The sequence below is a fragment of the Balearica regulorum genome, chromosome 4 (genome assembly GCF_011004875.1).
Source record: "Balearica regulorum gibbericeps isolate bBalReg1 chromosome 4, bBalReg1.pri, whole genome shotgun sequence".
NCBI lineage: Eukaryota > Metazoa > Chordata > Aves > Gruiformes > Gruidae > Balearica > Balearica regulorum.
The window spans coordinates 75,116,623-75,137,966 of NC_046187.1; the positions used below are offsets into that span (position 1 = coordinate 75,116,623).

Genomic DNA, 21,344 nt, shown 5'->3' on the forward strand with positions numbered 1-21,344 from the left:
AGAAATTATATAACCCATTATTTAAACAACAGCTTGCTATAATTTCAAAAAAGCAAACTCTTTTTTTATATAATTTCACTTTCTGCAATACTGGCAAAAATACCAGTTTAGAAAAAAATTGTGCTGTCATTTCGCATTCCCCTGAGTTTTGTTGAGAACTAAAGGGTGAACAGAACATTTTATTTAACTCATTATTTCTGGAGAAGAGCAAGTTTTTTGTTGTAGACAAAAGATACTGGCCTTTGGTCAGAATGTCTTATATATAATAGTCTTGTTTCTTCTGCTCTGTACTACTTTTAAGACCAATTGTGCTCTTGGGTATGTATGTTATGAAAGCTACTTATTTTTCTGCTGTCAGAGTTGGTAATTCTGTCAAAAGTTTCTTTCTGTGCATTGGATCATATTTCTAGCCAAGTTATAAAACAATTATTTATACATGCAGCACAGTGTCTCTGATAAGCTCCCAAATCCAAATGTCAGCCAAATGAGGATGGCTGACTATTTGATTCCTTCAGCATAATGATAGTATTGTTAATTAAGAATATATGTTTGATAGAGGTTCACTTCAAAACATTTATAAAATGCTGAAAAAAAAAAAGAAAAAATCCTTGTAATATTACTTATTGTGAGGAGGGTCAAAAAAGACTTGAAGATTCCCATAACAAACTCTGTGGGCATGCATTTAGTTCTCTAGAGTATTATTTGTGTTTCATGCAGAGATCCTCCGCAACCACATGAACGCCTCTGTGGAAGCTGTTGTCATTGATCAATATGCAGAGATAGCTGCATGGAGCTTTTCTCAGAACTCAAAAGCAACATAACTGTGTTTGCATGACCCTGTTTCTGAATTAATAGTTCCCATCTCTCAGTCAATTAATTAGCTCCATGTTCACCTTGTTCATTTAATTTTAGTCTCTCTGGTTTCAGAGGGAGACTGGTTGGTGCTAACTCAAGGAGTTCTGCACTGAATTCCATTGTATTTATGTCATCCATAGAAATCAGCCCTACATCCACCTCCTTTACAAACCTTATTTTTGCAATTACATTCCTGGTATTACTTATGAAAGAGAAATCCCAGATGTGCAGACAACCTATGAGATTATTAGACAGGTGAAAGTTGTTTTGTTTTTTTTGTTTTTTTTTTGCTGTTACCTAAAGCATTGCAATAAGATCAGATACAAATTTTCTTCATAATATCATAAGATCATATGGTAGTTCAGGTTATAAGGGACCTCAGGAGGTCTCTAGTCCAATCTTGTACTCAAAACAGGGTCAGCTTTGAGATCAGATTTGGTTGCTCAGGGCTTTATGCAGTCTCATCTTAAAGCCTCCAAGGAGGAAGACTGCACTGCATCTTTGGGCCAACTGCTCAATCACTTGACTGTTATGATGGTGAAAATGTTTTTCCTTATATCCAGTTGGAACCACTCTTGCTGCAATTTATGCCCATTGGCACTCATCCTCCCAACATTCAGCACTGCGGAGTTTAGCTCCATCTTCTTGATGACCTCCCTACAGGCACTGGAAGGCTGCTATCAGGTTCCCTTGAAAGCCTTCCCTTCTCCAGGCTGAACAAAACTTGGTGGTCATCCACTGAACCGACGCAATGTCTTTCTTGTATGGAGGTTAAAGGGGGACGCAACACTGGATACAACAATCTAGATGAGGTCTAACGAATACTGAATGCAATACAGCAAGGGCCTGAGGTCTTTACTATATCTAAGATCTTACGCTCTCAAATGACATAGCGTTTTTAGTTGTCATTAAATTGGAAATTTCTAGTTTTTCTTAGTGTGATTAGATAATATTTATAACCAAGCTAAGGAATGATGACAGAATTATATATATGCAAACACAAAAGCTGTACTGATTTTCCTATAGAATTTCCATGGGGGAAGGTAAAAAATATATCTTGGTCCCAAAAATGTGGTCCCACTCTGCCAGTGGACCACAAGTCCTCATTCCAATGCTACCCTTAAGACTGCATTGACTCCTCACCAGTACTGGGGTAGGAAGAAGATACTGTGCTATGGTGACAAATAATGGATCTTTTACTGAATGAGAGCTATGTGCAGACTGTGATATATGGATCACTTCCCAGAAAAGATCAATTCATTTTTTACAGTACCTCATTATTCATATGAATTGTGAGGATGCAACTAATAACCTCACAGCTATCATTTAATATTTAATATATTTAAGACCTATGAAAAAAAATACAAGAAAAGTCAACAAAACTGACTGTGAAGCAGGAAATAATATAAGCAAAGAGTGGCCTTGACAGTGACTACTTTAGAAACGTGATTTGGTGGTCTTCTACAATGTTGCCAGAGATATAAAGGACTGACATTTCTACAAGGCAAAGAAAGCATCAGATTGGTCTTAGAAAGTCAACACTTTGAAAAGTAGCCTTTATAGTGGTATGAGTAGAATTTAGTGTTTAAATCTTTCTCCAGTGGAAATTCAATAGCAAACAAGAAGTACAAATATTAAGAGTACAGGTTCATTCAACTTTACAAATTAAGTGAAAGATAAAATAGGAAGATTGGATTTGTTGGAAGATGCTATTCATCTTTTCCACAGAATGAGAACTAATTTTTATTCTTTTAATTATCCTGCTGTAGTTTTGTCCCCTATTTTCTTAGCCAGTTTTCAGTTCTCTTCTTCTTAAACTTTTGTATAGGCAACTATCTAAAGTATTTCCTATGATGTAATAGAAAACTATTGAATTTATTAACAAGTGAGAGTTAGAAATAAAGACAATTCCATTAGCAACAAAAGGATGTGAGAAGAATAAAGTCCAACAGAAAACCAAACCCCAAACCTCTTCACATGGGAAAAAGTGGAACAAAAACCTAAAACTGGTATGTTAAACAAGAAAAATAAACTTGAAAACTACCATATTGGAATGACCACAGGGATTTCTACACAGGCTGTATACTCAATCCTACTGAATGAATGATGGAATGACGTAATATGGTAATTAAAACACTTTTTTTTTTTTACATTGTGTGAGTACCCTATAATACAAAACTATCCTGCCTTGTACTGTAATGAAGCTGTAGTACAATACACGTTAGATTCTCTTCAGAGCAATTTTCTTTTCAGTTAGAGGTTTTTCTGCAAATATCCGAAGTACATTTAAAAGCAGGGATTCCGCAAGTGTCCAACTCAGGTCTGCAAGATTTGCCTTCAGCATCTTCCAAATATTCAGCTAGTTTCAGAGTTCTGCTAAGTCATGTATGCTATACATTCCAGCGAGCTATTAGCCATCGTTTCAAGGGAAGGAGGCCCCTATTTGTGATTTACCTGCTGAGTTGGGGGAGAGGATCGAAATGATTTGCTTCCAGCTGAGTTCGTTGTTGCCAAGATAACTCTTCTTTACTCATAAAGGAGATAACAAGATTTCATGGTTTCTGCTACAGATGAATTGGATAGATAACCTTGATGGTTAGGTCATCGGGATGTTCCAACTGCCGAGCACTTGTGAGAGCCAAGAACGACCAGCTGTGCATACTGTGCCTGAAGGACTGTGGTGAAACAGGAGAAAACGGCTCTGACCTTACTAGCAGTAGTTCATTTCTGAAGGATATTCGTACAGTGGAAGACAGCTTCTACGTTATTATGATAAATTATAGATAAGGAAACCAAAAGTGCTGGTAAAGGTGGCTATCCAGAAAAGCCAAACCCCTTGGGTACTAGAGAGCACAGCAAACTGGAATAGCCAAAGAACTCCCAAGCAAGGAATGCACTGATAGATACAATCCTGTCCTGATCTCAACTGGAGTTAATTTTCTTCACAGTAGCTAGTACAGGGCTGTGTTTTGGATTTGTGCTGAAAACAGTGTTGATAACATAGAGATGTTTTTGTTATAAAGAGATGCTTTTGTTATTGTTGAGCAGTGCTTACACAGAGCCAAGGCCTTTTCTGCTCCTCACACTGTTTTGCCAGCAAGTAAGCTGGAGGTGCACAAGAAGTTGAGAGGTAACAGCTGACTCCAATGAGCAAAGGGATATTCCATACCATATGACATCATGGTCAGCATATACAGCTGGGGGAAGAAGAAGGAATGAGGGGATGTTCGGAGTGATGGCATTTATCTTCCCAAGTCACCGTTACACGTGATGGAGCCCTGCTTTCCTGGAGATGGCTGAACACCTGCCTGCCCATGGGCAGTGGGGAATGAATTCCTTGTCTTGCTTTGCTTGTGTGCGCGGCTTTAGCTTTACTTATTAAACTGACTTTATCTCAATCCATGAGTTGTCTCACTTTCACTCTTCCAATTCTCTCCCCCATCTCGCTGGGGGGTGTGAGTGAGCAGCTGTGTGGTGTTTAGCTGCCAGCTGGGGTTAAACCATGACAAATCCCTAGTCTTGCTAACCTATGCACTGATAGATACAATCCCTAGTCCCACCAATCTGTGTGTAATCTATGCTTACATTGCCACTTTCATGTAAATTGAACCCTGTATTGCCACTGACGTGTGCTCCCATCCTCTTCTCTATTGGGACCTGCTTGTTTGGTGTTTTGTGTGTCAAACAGTGAGTCAAATGAAGGAACTAATTTGGCTGAAAGCTAACTAAGATTTGCTATTATCTGTGTCAATTCTTCAGTTTATCTCACTCTGTAGCCCCCTTCTATTGGTGTAAAGGAGGTGAAAATAAGGAGCTGGGATGCAGAAAAGTGTGTGCAAAATCTTTTGGAAAAGAGAAAAGATTATATGGTTGCTATTGTTGCACAGTTTGGGTGAACCTAAGCTGTGGGCAGGGGAAGAAGTCCAATGCGAAGTATAGTTTCTCGTCACTGTCATAGGGGACCTTGATTTGGTTCTCTAGTGCTGGCCTACATTCTAGATTTTTCAGTACTAGAAGTGACTTAAATACAAAAGAATGCAGAAGATGACAGAAGAGCTTTTTGCTGCTGATCAGTGCCATTGCAGTCAGTGAAACTGAGGTTTTTCCTTATCCTTTTCCTCATCTTGGCTTGAATTCTCAGTGAGCTCTGAATTAAAAAAAAAACCCAAACACCACACTCACAACAAATCACCCACCCCCCACCCCTAACCCCCTTACAAAGGGAATTTCTAAACTCAAAATGCGGAGTGAATTTGCAATTCCCTACTTGTAGGTTGAGTCTTGATTATAATCATCAGTGAGAACACCTAATGAAGTCCAGTTGGCTCTGGATTCAGCAAAAGATAGGGTACCTGAATCAGTTACTTCTGTGTAGATGCTTACAGAGAGCTGAGTGTCTGGTCAATGAAGAGCTTATCAATATGGTTAGTGGAAACCAGAGAGCTACTCAGTTATTCATTTGGGCAAATATAGGTATGGATTAAAGGGTGAGCTGAACAGTTCTCTGTATAGTATCGACTATAATGACTAGACCTCCATTATATATAGTGGCAGTCTACATATCTAGTTCATATGTATACACTTGTTTTAGGTACCTTAATCTGCAAAATAAATTTTTATCCTAAAAGATCAATAGAGATGAAAGCTGCCTTCACTATTGTTGTACCATCCAATATTGGGAATGCTTTATTCTCCTACATAAATGCTTTATTTTATAAAAGCTTCCAAAACAACACCACAATTTCTCCATGATGAGGCATTCTGCTGCTCGCCACTCTGGTACTGAAATTTTACAAGTTAGAGCTCAGAGGGGTTTGACCGACTGTAAACCTTTCGGCTTTGCTGAGTGTCCGTAATCGTATGTGTATCCATGGTAACTACAGGAGAGAAAGTATGGCTGTATAATCCTTCTTAAGTAATATAATGTTATGTTTTTCTTGGTAGACGAAGAGATGCTAGCTAGTCATAAGCATATTAACTAGCCTGTGAATATCAAAGTTGCACGTATACTCCTTACCAGCAAAATGGGAATTGCTTTAGTAAAATTTAAATTTGTGGTAATAGTTGAGGAATATAGATACAAAATTTCTGTAGCTTCTGTTTTGATTAAATGTGGGCAAATTAACTTCAGATCAATCATTTTAGCTAAATCTCTTTTCTTTTAATTTTACAGTTTAATAGAAAAGTCATAACTAATCATGCCAATCTTGTTGCTTACCAGAGAAAGGGCTAAATTATTCTCTAACTAATCAAAATGGAATTTATAGTCTTTTAATGTGCTATACTCCTGTGCGATAGCCTAAACGTGTTCATATAACTGTTTTCATATGGTGTAAATGATTCAAGAACCAACATGATACTGACTGTACTGTACCGAAGTAGAGGTTTTTTCCTTGTTTTCTGGTTTTAGGAATTATTTTTGGTTAGAAAAAATACATAATATTTTAGACACAGTTATGAATGTGTCTAAACCGAAAACCCCCCAAAATATCTGGATACCTTTTTCCAGCTTTCGTCCTGTGAATCCTGGTAAAGCCTGCAGGAACTATAAGATTGTTGTCTTCTTGACACAAAATAGTGCAAGTTACACACTTCTGCAAGCAAAATTAAACACAAGGCACACTTTGGCACTGATGCTTAAGTAAAAAAAGCTTTATATGCCTACTGCCTCAAGCATTAGGGGTCTACAGAGGTATGCATACGGATAGAAAATAAATGGACCCAAGGAGATATAAACTTGAAAAACAAAAGCTATTTTGCTGCAAAAGAGAAAGGAAAAAGTCCAATTTTATATACAGGTAAAATGGTTTCTAAATGGAAGAGGGTTTTTTTCCAGTTTTCCATGAGTTTTCAGCTGCTTTCTAATGGGACATACAAACTGAAGAAGGAATGTAAGCATAGGTTCTGATCCCACAGCAATTTTTTTCTCCAACTGCTGACCCACAGAAATCTGGCATCTGTGCCTTTCCAGCCATGAAAGTAATCCATTGAGTGGAAATCTGGGGGTTTTTTTTCTGTTTCTTTTTTTTTTTTTTCTTTTCATCTATGAGGGTGTTTTGATGTCCTTTTCAGTGTCAGAGATTGATTATGCTTAGCACAGTTTCTATTTAAAGAAATAAGACTAGAAATCCTCAAGTTAGTATTTTCTGACAACATTACTAGGTATGTATTTCTCTGCTTCCTCCCTTCTTCAGTCATGGGGGGGTGGGGAGAAGACAGAAGATAAAGAAATAAAATTTACAGTCTCTGTATTTTGCCAACAATTTCATTATGAATCAAACAAAGATAAGAATGAGGCTGTGGGTCCTGAAGATTTTAATCCTGAGAAATCTGTCATGGTACACCCCTCATGGTAAACAGGCAAAAGTCCAGCGCAGGAATCATGAGGAAGAAAACCTCCATTCTGGACCAGGATCAGAGAACAACTATAAGGACTATAGTCCTGTTTCCCAACAAGTATCTGCAGCCTTTGAGGAAAGAATCCCTCTTCAGTTTTTAAACTAAAATGTTTCCAAGTCTCTCATCCCCACAGTGGTAAGGTAGGAAAGTAAAAGATCTAGACTCAGTTGTATTCCATTGACTGCATATCTGATGTTGAAGAGTATGCAACCTCGAGAAATTGGAGTAATGGAGCTCTAGAAGAAGGATAAACTGATCACGCAGAATTGTAGAACTGGAAAGCCTCTTGGATGCTCAGTACAAAACATCACACACTCCTATTCTGAGGGAGAATCAACTATAACTTTTGTGATTTTTTATATTTGTTTGTCTAGTCTGTACTTAGAAACCTCAAATGACTTCCCAAGTTAATGACTTCCAATGATTCAGTTTCTTTTATCATTTAGTAAGTTTTTTTCTTAGAGTAGCTGTGCCAAATTATGCAGCCTGCATGTATTGTCCTTTTCCTGGATACATTCATAACATGTAGTCATGGAACCAGAATGATCTAGTCTGGTGATGTGCCTTTTGGCAGTAATTTTTCTTCGAAAGGAAAAGGCTAGTCTGATATATTAAATAATTCTGTGTTAGATCCAGAGCTAATTGCTTTGTTCTCAGTTTAAGTGTTGTCCTGGAAGCGTCACAGTAAATCTCAATATGTGAAGTTAGTTGGTTCAGTAATTGTGATGATAAACAACAAAACCTACTGAAGTTTAAAGCTACTTAGTAATAAATAAGTCTTAAGTAATTTTAACAGTGCTCTGAGCAACTTTAAAACTTGTGAGACCTTTGTATAGTTTTTCTAGAGGGCTGCATGTGCTGGAAAGATCACCCACTTCTGATGTAAAGAGACTCAATTCTTTAAGGAACCTGTGGATTTGGAATTCTGTGCATAGGAGGGAGTGAGATGGATGTAATTCAAATATCATCCTTTAACAAACACTCAAAGAACTGGTATAAAACTATCCATGAAGTCTCTGTGCTCTTTTTCTTAATGGAGTCTGGTTCGTGGAACAGAAATAAATTATGGAGAAGATTGCATTAACGTAGGAAGGAGGAATGGACCTTGGAAATAAAGGACATGTCCATGTCTAGATGGCTTAGCCTGCTCCAGAATTCCCACAATCTATCCAGATATACAGGAAATGTGGTTATGGGTGCTGAATCCATCTATGTTGAAACTTGCCATAGATTCCATTTTGCCAGGAGAATAATCAATGGAAATTCCATTCAGACATCCCAGCTTATTCATCTCTTGGCTTTTCTTGTTGATTTACCATGGGGTGGGGGGTAGAAGGGAAGGATAAGTTTCCAGTTAAAGTGCCACAAAGCTCAAACTGGTGGTTTGGTAACCCCCTCCTGGTGGACAACAGCATGTCACTTAAGCAATATACTATGATGGCCTGGGAGTTTCATCTGAAAAATATCTGGTTTGCTGGGTTGTTTTTTTTTTTTCATATGCTGTACCATCATGTTAGAGATCTGTGGAAGTACTTAAGTGACATTCCTCACAATTTTGAAAGAAGTTTCTATGAAAGACTCTTCATGGTTCACTGTAAACTTTTGAACTTCACTTCCTTTGCTGATCAGCCATAATAGCATTTGTTAACCTTATAGGCATGGCACAAAGCCCTTATTCTCCTTATTTGAATGGTGGTGTGGAAAATAATTTAAAAGAAATAGTAAACATTATTTTTTTAATTGGGTCACTGTATAATGCATACTTTTTCATAGACAATTTAAATAATTTTACTGATGTAAGTATATGTACAGTGCTACAGAGGATGTATGATTTAACTGTAATAATAATAAGATTTTTATTTGGGGTTTTTACTCTGAAGACACCTAAGAAAAATTTCAGAGCTTCCCAAAACCACTCTTTCCAAAGAAACCACAATGTTACAGAGCCCTTTCATCATCCAGCATACGGTACTGTAGAACACAAAAATATACACTGTACTACTTTAAATTAATTCATATTTGCAGGAGACACCGTCTGTGTGAGTATGTGCAATTATGAAATGTAACTTTTTTTTTCCCTCTTGACTTTTTTAGCTGCCTCACCCCTTTTATTTGAACACATACATATGGTGTGTGAGAGTGAGCAAGCTCTCTGTAAATGTTTGGAAGGAGCATCTGTCAGACAATAAAACTTACAAGAAAACATGCTTCTCATTTAAAGTGTATTCACCAGAACTATTTCAGTGTTGGAATCGGTTCATTTGTATAGCTTGGAGGCATTAATAAGAGCAGAGAACTGTAAAGGCACCAGAAAACTCAAACTGTTCCTGAGAATCCAAGGTATTTTTTTAAAGCATTTCGTCTATTCGGCATCAGAGTCTTCTGATAGGAACCTGAACCAGTTGACAGACAGGAAACCTCTGATAGTCCATCCAAAAAGACTGCAAACAAGAAGATGGCATGCTTTTTGCAAACCTGGAAAGTCTAAAGATTACAATAATTGTTGGACCAAAGGGACCCTCTTCAGGCATAAATAGCAAGACTCCTACTGTCTTCTCTTGCAGACCAACGCAGCTGCCAGCAAAAGCAGGTGCTCTCCCCCTACCAGTGATCCAGAGGAAATATTTAGTGAGTATTCACAGCTCTTTTTACAAATTAATATATTATTAGCATTTTAGTTTTATTTGCATAGTTTTCTCAAAGGACAAAAGCATTTAAAAATAAGTTTTTAAGGCTGTTATTTTAAACAATCACTGGAGTTCAACAGTCTGATGCAATTACCATATTAATTTAAAAACAAAATTTGCACAACCTATGACAGCAACTTTTTAAAAATATTGGTTTTTAACAACTGTGTAGCTTAAACAATCTGAAGCAATTACAATGTATTTTTAATGCACACGTTATGACAGCAAATAATTTATATAAATATGAAATGTATTTGACTTTAAATGTTATGCCATAAAACAGCCTTTGTAGAACACAAATTTAAAATAAATCATTTCTTTTGGCAAACTAACCTGCAATTTAATCTTTAGAAGAATAAATATACCACTAATGTTTTCCACAGAAACAGTTGCTACTCTAATTAATTCAAGATGTGACTCTAATAAGATTTCAAAAGAAAATCAGAAACAGATTTTTCTCAGAGGTAGTACTATGGACAAGGTTAAGATATTTTTATTTTCATTAGAAACACTTGTCCCAGGTAGAGTTACAGATTTGTAGTATATAGCATGGAAATATCAAATCCAAAAGCATTATAATAATGTTTTTAGAAGCATAACAATTTTTAGTGTTTCAGATATATGCTTTCTTTTTGGTTATAACTTACGGTACATTACATTTAATTAGGTAACTGTTATTCAATTTTGAGTTTAGAGTGACTAATATGGCTAACATTTTTTTTTTTTTCTTTTTGTGTGGAAGGGAATGGAAAACCTGATGTTTGTCTACCACTCCTGTAAAGTTATCTGGACGTTACTTGTAACAATACTAGGTTATGCCAGCAGCTTGCCTGTGGGTGATGATTCTATTTGCACGGCAGAGGAACTTGCTAAGTACAGCATAATCTTCACGGGGAAATGGAGTCAGACTGCTTTCCCTAAGCAGTATCCACTTTATAGGCCCCCAGCACAGTGGTCATCGATGCTAGGTAAGTGAAGTATCTAGAACTTTAAGAACAGATAAATCTGACCGCTGTGATCTTTCTTTCTTTTTTTTTTTTTCCTTCTTAATAGTCAATTTTAAGATAATTAATGAAAAAGGGAAAAAAATAGCAAAAGTTATTAAGAATGAAATGCAGAAATTGAAGTATCCACAATGCTTTCAAAAATCTACAACTGTTTTCAATTGACTTCTGTTTCCAATTGGCTGCAGCTGAAATAAACAGTGATAAGCCAAATGTTTTAGTGTTCACTCATTTTTATACACAATTTTTTTAACCTCAGAAATAAAACAGAGAAACTGAAGAAATAGGGACAATCTAAACCAGACTTTTATGTCATGCCATGTATTCACTCAAATAGGTGTTACTCATAGTTCTGACTACAGCATGTGGAAAAAAAATGAATATGCCAGCAATGGTGTACGTGATTTTGCTGAAAAGGGTGAAGCATGGTTATTAATGAAAGAAATAGAAGAAGCTGGAGAGAAAATTCAGAGTGTACATGGAATCTTCTCTGCTCCTGCCATTTCCAGTGGTACAGGACAAACCTCCACTGAATTAGAAGTGCATTCAAGACATCCCTTAGTAAGTAAATGTACATATTAATTTTAAAAGTTTATTTTATGTCACTAGCACACAAAATTAAATATTTGAGTTCTCACTTGTAGGAAAAATATAATGCAAAGAGTTACTAAAAAGCATGTCACATCGCAGGGAGCACTGTACAGCTTCTATAAAGTAGAAGGGCATAATAATATTTCTTTCAGAAATTTTAAGTTAAAATTACTATGAGCAGCACTGGAGCATTTAAAAATAAGTGATGCAATCCTGATGGATCATTTTCTTTCATCAGGTTTCATTTGTTGTACGAATTGTTCCAAGCCCCGACTGGTTTGTGGGTATTGACAGCTTAAATCTCTGTGAAGGAGACCACTGGATGGAAGAAGTATCAGTAGACCTATTTCCATATGATGCTGGAACTGACAGCGGGTTCACATTTTCCTCCCCAAATTTTGCCACTATTCCACAGGACACAGTTACAGAGGTAGGTGTATATATGTAGTTTAGCACTTCATACCTATGTGTTTTGAGTCCTCCCTTTAAAAGATAATGACCCTCTGACTTCAAGATAGACTTGTGAAACTGATTTCAGTATTTCAGACTGCTGATGCTCTCTGTGGATTTATTACATAGCTGATAACCCTACTGGTTTTGTTTATTTTCTGTATCTTTCAAATTTTTTAGGTAAATGCAGATGGTTCATGAAAATTTAAAGTATTTTCTGTAAAAGCTGTCTATTTTAAGGTTATTTTTAACAATTCTTTAAACACCAGGAAAATAAAAATGTTCCAAAAAGTCCTAGCATTACTAAACATGTATCTAAACAGGAAAATTCTTAGTAGTGAATACTGATGTGTAGAGGAGTTTTCAGTCAAAAGCATTGCTGAAACCTGAAGCTGTTACATTTAAGGGACAGAGCTAAGGGAAAGCAGAGGAGAACTTCTCCATCGCTACTGCGGTGACCCCACTTCCAAACTCTTTTGCTCGCTCAATACTCTCTGCGCCTCATACTTTGCTTTTGTTATTTAAGGGTGGTGGGGAACAGAGCATTTTGATTCAAATATTTTGAATACTATAAGTATTCAGTCAGTCCTTTCTTTAAGGTCAGTTTTTCTAGAGCCAAATGTTGTGCTAATGAGTAATGAGAAAAGGAACAAACTGGAAAACAATACATTTGGCCTCCTGTATCTGTATGACAGCTGCTATAGCATATTAATATTATTATTTCATACTCTTGTGTTCTCCCCTGTAGTAACATCTACTTCCTCCTATCAAACCATCCCATACATTACTCTGTTTTCAGTACCTCCCACCGCAGTCCTCTATCCAAAGTTTGGCACGATTCTTTGTGCTCAGTCTCAAAGCATTATGAATAAAACTTCTGGGATTACCAGCAGGAGTTGTGTGAACTGAGGTTCATAGGAAGCGGTTATAAGCATTTGACTTGCCAAAAAATATTAGCATGATGCGTAAACAAAATTTTACAGTTATCTTCTTACTAATATGATGCAGTTTCTTTAAGGTTCCCCTTTTTATTTCATAGATCACTTGTTCCTCTCCAAGTCACCCAGCAAACTCCTTTTATTATCCCAAACTGAAAATTTTGCCACCAATTGCTCAAGTAACAATGGTGAAATTAAAGAAAACCCAGCTGGGTCTTGTTGCACCTTATCTTAATCTGCCAGCTAAAAGCAATGAAATAATAGACTCTGTTTCAGGTAAGTGATTAGTACTTTGGTATGCTTGATTCTGTTATTTCCATTCATTCAGAAAATACGTGGAAATCTGGCAGGTGATATGGATGAAATAGGTGATTAGGTAGAATATTCTACTATCTGCATAGGAATAGTTTCCAGATGCACACGTGGGAAATAAAACATGCTAGTTGACATAAAAGAGAATCCCTGAAAGAATAAGGAAGGGATTTCATATTTGAGCTACAGTTCAAAGGTTTGGGTTATATCCACAGTGAGGGTTACTCAAGCCTTAGCATCAGCATAGATCAGTGAATTAAATGAGAAATAAACAACATTTGACTAGAATCGGAGTTCCCAAATTCTTTGCAACTTTGAAGTAGATACTCATCCTTCAGTTTTTACATGACAACGGAGCAAAAGAACTGTTATTGTTGTCTCTTTCTGGATCAGAGGGCTTGATGGTTATGTGCAATAAGAATTGATATAATTCAATTGATTTGGACATATTTGTGATAGAAACATACATCCTGACAACAAAAATAATGTTCTCTCTCACATTTTTCCTGTGACAAGCAATACTTTTATTTAACCTGCTAAGGAATAAGTACCTGTATTTTTATGAGAGATATTTTCAATGGAAGTATACATTATGAAAAGTACTTTAGAGTTTCTGACTTCTTTTCTTGCAGTAAATTAAAACTATATTGAAAACCCTGTTAGTATTAAAAAGCTTCTAGTACAGAATATCTTTATTGGCAAAGGGAAATGTAGTGTACATACCAAACAATAGAAGATGATTTAATGATTTTAAAAAAATGGGACATTTCTTTATTTCTGAAGCAAACTGGAACAAAGGGTAAATAGAATTTGATATGAACAACTATAGGAACAATATCTATCTGCAAAGAGATATAAGTGTACCTAAATAAATCAGAGAAAAGCTTTAATCCTAGTGTTTTTAGTGAACCATGTAAAGGCAAATGAGTTATAAAACTGACAGTAAATGTTTTTTTAATACATTTATTTTAAGCATAGTTTTCTTTGCTAGGAATTCTGTATTTTCAGTTAAATAAGTAATATGCTGCACTACTGGTATAGTACCTCAGACAGTCTCTAGACTGCAATAATAATAATAATACCAGTGTCGATGAGCTTAACAGCTGAAAACAGATGTTTTTATTTATGAGACAACATATGGATTTTATTAATATCACATGTATTTTTGTATAAGAAAGGACACTATTTGATCATCATTCCTTATTGCTTTGCCAACTATGTATTCGCCTTAAGCACAAATTTATGTAAAGTTACCCTTTTTTGTGTGTATATTGCAGAAACACCGCTGGACTGTGAGGTTTCACAATGGTCTTCCTGGGGTCTCTGTAGAGGTCTTTGCAGAAAAACAGGGACCAAGATCAGAACTCGTTTTGTACTTCTTCAGCCTGCCAATAATGGAATGCCTTGTCCAAATCTGGATGAAGAAACAGGATGTGAACCAGAGAATTGTGTCTGAAATAAAGAAAATATAATAATTTAGATAATTTAAAAGTAGGATAAGTTTAACTAAATCTAAACTACATGTCAGTCCATGTTCCTTATAATTAGGGTATGTTGCACTATTTTATTGAAAAGGTATATTAGACTCGTTTTGAAAGTTGTTTATTATCAAGATTTTGGGGGGTTAAATTCCTAAGATTTGGTATGACAACGGTACTTGATCATTTACAGACCAAAAAACCCCAAATAAATCCTTGCTATAAATATACTGTAAGTTCTTGGAGTACCCTCTAGTGGCAGAAAAGAAGACATTTGGAAAGATTCTACTTCACACGTGTAAAAAGCTTTCAATCACAAAATCTAAACTAATAACTTTCTTAAATACTGTAATTTGTTGATCTACAGCTATTTATACCTAGAAATTAATTTTTCTCTAAATTATGTGTTTATAATTTATTGGCATTTTTGTCATCTTTCTAAACATGTTTAACATGCATTTCTTCAGAAGATACTTACATAAATAAGAGTAACCAGATGTTTGCAGTGTGGTTAAGACAATAGTATAACTGAGTAAACTTGTCTCGAGACTTATGAATACATGAAAATGTCTTTTCCTTTTTTTCTCAAAAGTGAGAAGTATATCTGTCATGAGGACACTCGGCCAATAGAATTACTAGAAAAAAACCAGAAATGTGGATACTAGTAGAAAATTTCTGAACTTAATTAAAAGTGTTAGCTGAGATTTAAAAACTGACTGATTGTTGGTGTGTGTTCCTCATGAGACAACTATCTCAAAGTTAGCACTGTTGACATTACCTAAATTATATCGTTGTCCTTATATATGCAGTAAATGTGTCCATGTTTCTTTAAATGTGTTTGCTGCTGTTTGTGTCATCATAACCTTTTTACAAAGAAAACTTACTAATGTTTTAATATTACCTAAAATTGAGGTACACATAGATATAACAAAATGCAGTATGTCAGAAACTGTTCTTGACTGCAAGTTTTAATGCTCAAATAACTGCTATAAAATGAATGTAACATATGGCTTATAAAGACTTGTGGCTACTAACTAGGAAAAGGATTTTGAAATAACAATGTCCAATAGAATATGTTTACAGTCAACCCACAAAATTTTTACAGCACATTGCAAGTTTACACATATACAGCACAGATATTGAACAGGAGATGCTGATTTGAGTACGTTCTTTTTGGAATATGCCAAATACCAGAAAATTTATTATGTACTTAAAGGAGCACACTGTATTCTCTGTAGGGTTGAAACATTTACAATGTTCTCCATGTATTTTTCCAGGAGATAAATCTTGCAAAGACCCAAAGAAATTTGAAACTTTATCAGGCTAGACTAAGTTGGTTCTGCAAATGCTGATAAATGCACAGTTGTTGGAGCTAAGTATAGGAATTTCTACATCTTGCATTCTCCAGATTCCCACTGTTGCCTGTTTTTCAAAATTGTTTCACTTACTTACTCATTTTATTATGCCAAATTTTTTTTTCAGGTTTCCCTGTTTCCATTCCATAATGGAAATAGTGTTATTACACTATCATTTTCATAGTTTGTTTAGTTAATTTCTCTGCCTTTTCAATTATTTTCTCTCTTTTTTTTTATATTTTTATTCATTCTATGTTTTCTCAACTGTGTAACTATATAGTTACAAAGTTATAAATAAGTTTAACAGAAATCAGCATCTTAGAAAACTAAACATATATTGAAGTATAGATTTAAATATTCTATGAGGACAGGAATTAATTTCAAATTGATTGCTCAAGTGGTGATAGACTAAAGTCAATAAAGGTCTTGGGCAGAAATCAGATGCAAATCAAAATTATGACTTACGGAAAACAAACCTACAAACCACACAGTATCCTTGGAAGAACTTTCCTGGAAGTTCTCTGAACACTAGAGATTTGCTTCTTCACATGTCCAGAACAATTAAAGAGCTAGGTCCAGTAGAAGAGCATCTGCATCTGTAATTGTATACATGACGCAAATCTAGGATTTCAGTCCTACAAGAAAGTGGCACTGAATCTAGTTGGAGGCCTGTAGCTAGTGGTGTTCCCCAGGGGTCAGTACTTGCTCCAGTCTTGAGCAACATGTTCATCAACGACCTGGATGAAGGGACAGAGTGTACCCTCAGCAAGTTTACTGATGATACCAAACTGGAAGGAGTGGCTGATACATCAAAAGGTTCTGCTGCCATTGAGTGAGACCTGGACAGGCTGGAGAGTTGGGTGGAGAGGAACCTAATGAAATTCAGCAAGGGCAAGTGAAGGGTCCTGCACCTAGGGAAGAATAACCCCAAGCACCAGTACAGCTTAGGGGTTGACCTGCTGGGAGGGAGCCCTGCAGAGAAGGACCTGGGAGTCCTGGTGGACAACAAGCTCTCCATGAGCCAGCAGTGTGCCCTTGTGGCCAAGAAGGCCAATGGTATCCTGGGGTGCATTAAGAAAAGTGTGGCCAGCAGGTTGAGGGAGGTTCTCCTCCCCCTCTACTCTGCGCTGGTGAGGCCATATCTGGAGTACTGTGTCCAGTTCTGAGCATCCCAGTTCAAGAAAGACAAAGAACTACTGGAGACAGTCCGGCAGAGGACTACAAGGATGATGAGGGGACTGGAGCATCTCTCGTATGAGGAAAGGCTGAGAGCTGAGTCTGTTTAGCCTGGAGAAGAGAAGACTGAGAGGGGATCTGATCAATGCTTAAAAATATCTAAAGGGCAGGTGTCTAGAGGAAGGGGCCAGACTCTTTTCAGTGGTGCCCAGCGACAGGACAAGGGGCAACAGGCACAAACTGGAACACAGGAAGTTTCATCTGAACATGAGGACAAACTTCTTCACTCTGAGGGTGACAGAGCACTGGAACAGGCTGCCCAGAGAGGTTGTGGAGTCTCCTTGTCTGGAGAGTTTCAAAACCTACCTGGACACAATCCTGTGCAACCTGCTATAGGCCATCCTGCTTTAGCAGGGCAGGTTGGGCTAGATGATCTCCAGAGGTCCCTTCCTATGTCTACTGTTCTGTGATTGTGTGATTCAGTGAAGGTATGATTTGATAGTGGAGCAGTCCCAGTGTTTACTCAAACTCCTGAAGCAAACATTTTTCCCAAAGGACACTGAAGGAGAAGGGATGAGAGGGGGAGGTGGAGTAGAAAGGGAAGTGAATATGTAAAAGACCAACACATTTCAGGAAACTCCAGTTATTGATAAATATTTTTTCTATTTTAGAGTGTTTACATACATGACTATTCACTGTGGGTTCCTTCAAGCAGAAGTTTCCTATCCAGTCAGTTACCGGGATATGGGGTTTTTTTGGTAAACAGTGACTTCAGGAGCCCTTGGTAAATACGGTATCCTTTAAGGATGCCCTTGTAGTAGTATAAAGTTTGGCCATAAATATAGTTCCAGGTATTCACTTTGCAAACACCAGGGATGGAGACAGCTCTTGGCAAGACTGTGGATACAGTGAGTTCTAGTGAAGCACATTCTAATGATGGAGCACATTTCTCACAACATAGCTTTATTAAACTGATTAGTGAGGTACCTATTAGTGTGGATATGGCTAGGCATTTGTAGCTTTTACTTTCAGCATGGTCTTGGATTTGTCTTAAAAAAATTGGTACAGTGAAGAAAAACAAAGCTCTTCCTTCCTTCCTTTTTGCTTACATCCAGTGTTACAGATGGCTGGCAGCCAAGATGCTGCCATGACATTTAAGGAACAAAATAGGTAAATTAATTTCTGGATTAAACTAATCTCAGAAAACACTTTCGGAGGAAACTTGAAATGGATTTGTAAAGATTTTTTTTTTTTAGCAAGAATGATTTGTCAGAACAATCAGCTTTGATGCCTTGGCAGATACTCTTGCAGAATGGAAGACACGTTTAAAGTTAAGTGTAGCAGCAAAAATGTCACCATAGCCTTGAACTGTGGCCCTACAAAACCCACGAACATCAATGTCAATTCCTATAGTGGAACAGGGTACATCATTACTGATAACAACTTGTCCAGTACCTTAAGGAATTTAAGGCCAGTTAGCTGTGAACACACAAAAGCTCTTCCTATTATCTCCTAGTAGATAAGAATGCCAGCTGAAGCTGTGTATACATTTAGACTTTGCTGTGGGCTGTGGCTTCTCTGCAGACATCCAATACAGCACCTTGGTGGTTAATGACTAGGAAAAAACAGGGTACTTTTGTAGGTAAGTCAGGATACAGAAAGGACTGATGTGATGTATGAACTGAACTGAACTGAACTGAAGTGAACTGAAAAGCTCTCCCTGGTACCATACGTGTTGGTTGTGTGAGCCTTAGGTGGACTAAAGGAGAGGGCAGATATTTTGTTCTACCAAATACTCCAAAATGACTGGGATGGATGCCCGGGGTGTGTTTGTGAAACAAACTAGCTGCAGTTTGAGGCTCTGTTCCATTTTGCTAAGTAAATATGCCTTCCCACAACTGAGGAGAAGCTGTATCAGAGGGCTAACTCTGTACTGTGTAAGTGTACTGTATAAATGGGCCAACTCTAACTGACCAAATCTCATCCACCAAGCCTGTGAGGAAATGTTGCAGGCAATTGTCAAAATGGCACAGGGTCTGCTGTTAAAGATCATTTTGGGGAGGGACAGTCTTGGATTCATTGAAAAATAGCTCTAATATCCTTGCTACATTGCTTAAGTTAACCATGGTCACGGAAACTAATATGTGCCTAACTTCTAGAAAGGGAGGGAAAGCATATGCCACCTGTTCTGATCACTGAATGAGCACTGTCCCCATCAGGACATAACTGGAGTGCCAGCAAAAGATTTGAAAGTACTTGATCATTTTGAAGACAAACAAGTCCATTTCATTATATTTCCAGTCCCAGGTAATTGAAGTACATTGGGAATATCTGATCTGTCATGAATGATCCAATGTAATAAAGTAACTCAGATTATTCCATGACAATATTTAACGTGCTTAGAAAATAAATCTAACATTTGATACAGCAATTCGGAATTTCCCCATGGTAATTTACAGGTACTGTGAATGCCTGAGACATAAAAGCTCTCAGTATGCTGCATGACAACCTGATCACCTGCAGGCTGACTTATTTTTGTTGTCTGCAGTCCAGCAGCCCTACTATGTTAGCATTTGCTAGCCAAAAGTACAGTAGTAATGTGTCTGTCCCAATGGGTCTGGACAGAGTGAAGGATAAAGTGGATTCCCCTTGTATATTGTGTGTTCTACCATTGGAACAAGGAATTTTGGAAACCTCAAGTAGTGAATGAAAAGCTAAAAGGATGATTTCTTAAGCAGATCACAATCTGCAGACAAACATATACTTCTTGCAGGTGTAGTATGGCATGAGAATTTATGCAGGTGCATGTCAGTCAAGATCTCCCTGTGGTGGAGGGGTGAGAGTCCAATTACATGATGAGATTCTGTAAAATCTAAAATTATTTCTGATGGATAAATGCTAAAGTAGTAACCGTGTCCTAATATCACCCTTGAGACTCCTAAGGATTCAATGGCCATGAAATGTATCCCTCTATCCTTAACCATATGGAGTCAAAGAAAAAGAAGTAATGTTGAAGGAATCAAGGCTCCTTGTCTTTGACAACATCTTTATCAGTATAGGGATGTTGTATTTTGCTGGAAGTGAACTAATACTTGTGCTAGAACTTCTGTGAAGGTACTTCATGCTGTGGAATGCATTGAACTTACAATGGTTGTGAACCTGTGTCAATGTTACACAAAGACATTTTTTATTGAGACAACTTATAGATACCAGGTGCAGTGAAGGGCAAAAAACCAGCAGATGTGAAATAATCCAGTAAGAGTCACCATCCTGAAATTTTAGGTATTGAGGTTATAGATATTGAAGATGAGTTGCTGTCCATCCTTTTTCCTTGATACTAGTAAAATACATGTTCTTGTGTCATGATGGAGCCAATTCTACAGCTACCAGCACTAGCAGAATGCATCTCCTGCTAAAGCAGATTCTCAGGAGGGCTGCTCAGAAAAGGATAGGAAGACCAACATAGTTCTATTTACTAATAAATAGATGTCAATAAATAAGAGTAAATGCAAATGGGACATTCTATGAGGAAATTGAAAGAAGAATTCAGAGGAGGTGTTGAATAATAAAGGAAAAGGGCTAGTCGCGATCCTTCGCTGCGCGCATAGTGTTGAGGATGAAGCTTATGAAGCTGAGCATTTGACAGCTATATAAAAACAAAACATAAAATAAAACCCAGCTACCACCTTTTCAAGCAAAATAAATGCTGGTAAAATTCCAGTATGGAGATGGCGGTTTCCCTGTCTATGGCACTGCATGCCACCTGTATAGCATCTGTGTGTGCAGTAGAGGTTGCTTATATCCCATACCCTGAAGTCAAGATGACAGAACTCTGAAGTTCCTCAAAGACGCATTCAAGGACATGAGTTAACAATTTCATCTGCAAATGCCAAGTGCTGCTGAGGAACTTGGCAGAGTGGAGACAGTCAGTGATCAAACCACGGAGTCTTACAACAGGAGTGTAGCAAGCTTCTGAAAGAGAAAATGAGCTCAAAGGTGGTTCAGCCCTACTCCAGATGATGCCATAGGTGGGTCCTCCCTGCTGGAAAATGACAGCGTATCTTCTCACATTGAGGCCAACCTTTCAGACACAGTGATC

General features: G+C 37.2%; 1 protein-coding gene across 3 annotated transcripts; it reads left to right on the top strand.

Annotated features, from left to right (window-relative positions):
• Positions 1-9,278: 9,278 nt before the first annotated feature.
• SPON2 (spondin 2) lies at positions 9,279-15,863 on the top strand. Of its 3 annotated transcripts, none has more exons than XM_075752727.1 (7): positions 9,279-9,297; positions 9,819-9,882; positions 10,684-10,909; positions 11,283-11,506; positions 11,775-11,966; positions 13,026-13,200; positions 14,514-15,863. In XM_075752727.1, the coding sequence occupies exons 3-7, from the start codon at positions 10,687-10,689 to the stop codon at positions 14,690-14,692; spliced, it is 993 nt and encodes a 330-aa protein (XP_075608842.1). In that variant the 5' UTR covers positions 9,279-9,297; positions 9,819-9,882; positions 10,684-10,686; the 3' UTR covers positions 14,693-15,863. The 3 variants fall into 3 exon arrangements, with proteins under 3 accessions (XP_075608842.1, XP_075608841.1, XP_010302056.2); XM_075752726.1 differs by having other exon boundaries at positions 9,283-9,297; positions 9,631-9,882; XM_010303754.2 differs by lacking the exon at positions 9,279-9,297 and having other exon boundaries at positions 9,316-9,882.
• Positions 15,864-21,344: the final 5,481 nt, after the last annotated feature.

Excerpts from the sequence above, each read along its gene's own strand:
- SPON2 (XM_075752726.1), top strand. The coding sequence starts at position 9,715 with ATGCTTTTTGCAAACCTGGAAAGTCTAAAGATTACAATAATTGTTGGA. Across the intron at positions 11,507-11,774 it reads TGCATTCAAGACATCCCTTA|GTTTCATTTGTTGTACGAAT; the intron begins GTAAGTAAATGT and ends TTCTTTCATCAG. Across the intron at positions 13,201-14,513 it reads AATAATAGACTCTGTTTCAG|AAACACCGCTGGACTGTGAG; the intron begins GTAAGTGATTAG and ends TGTATATTGCAG.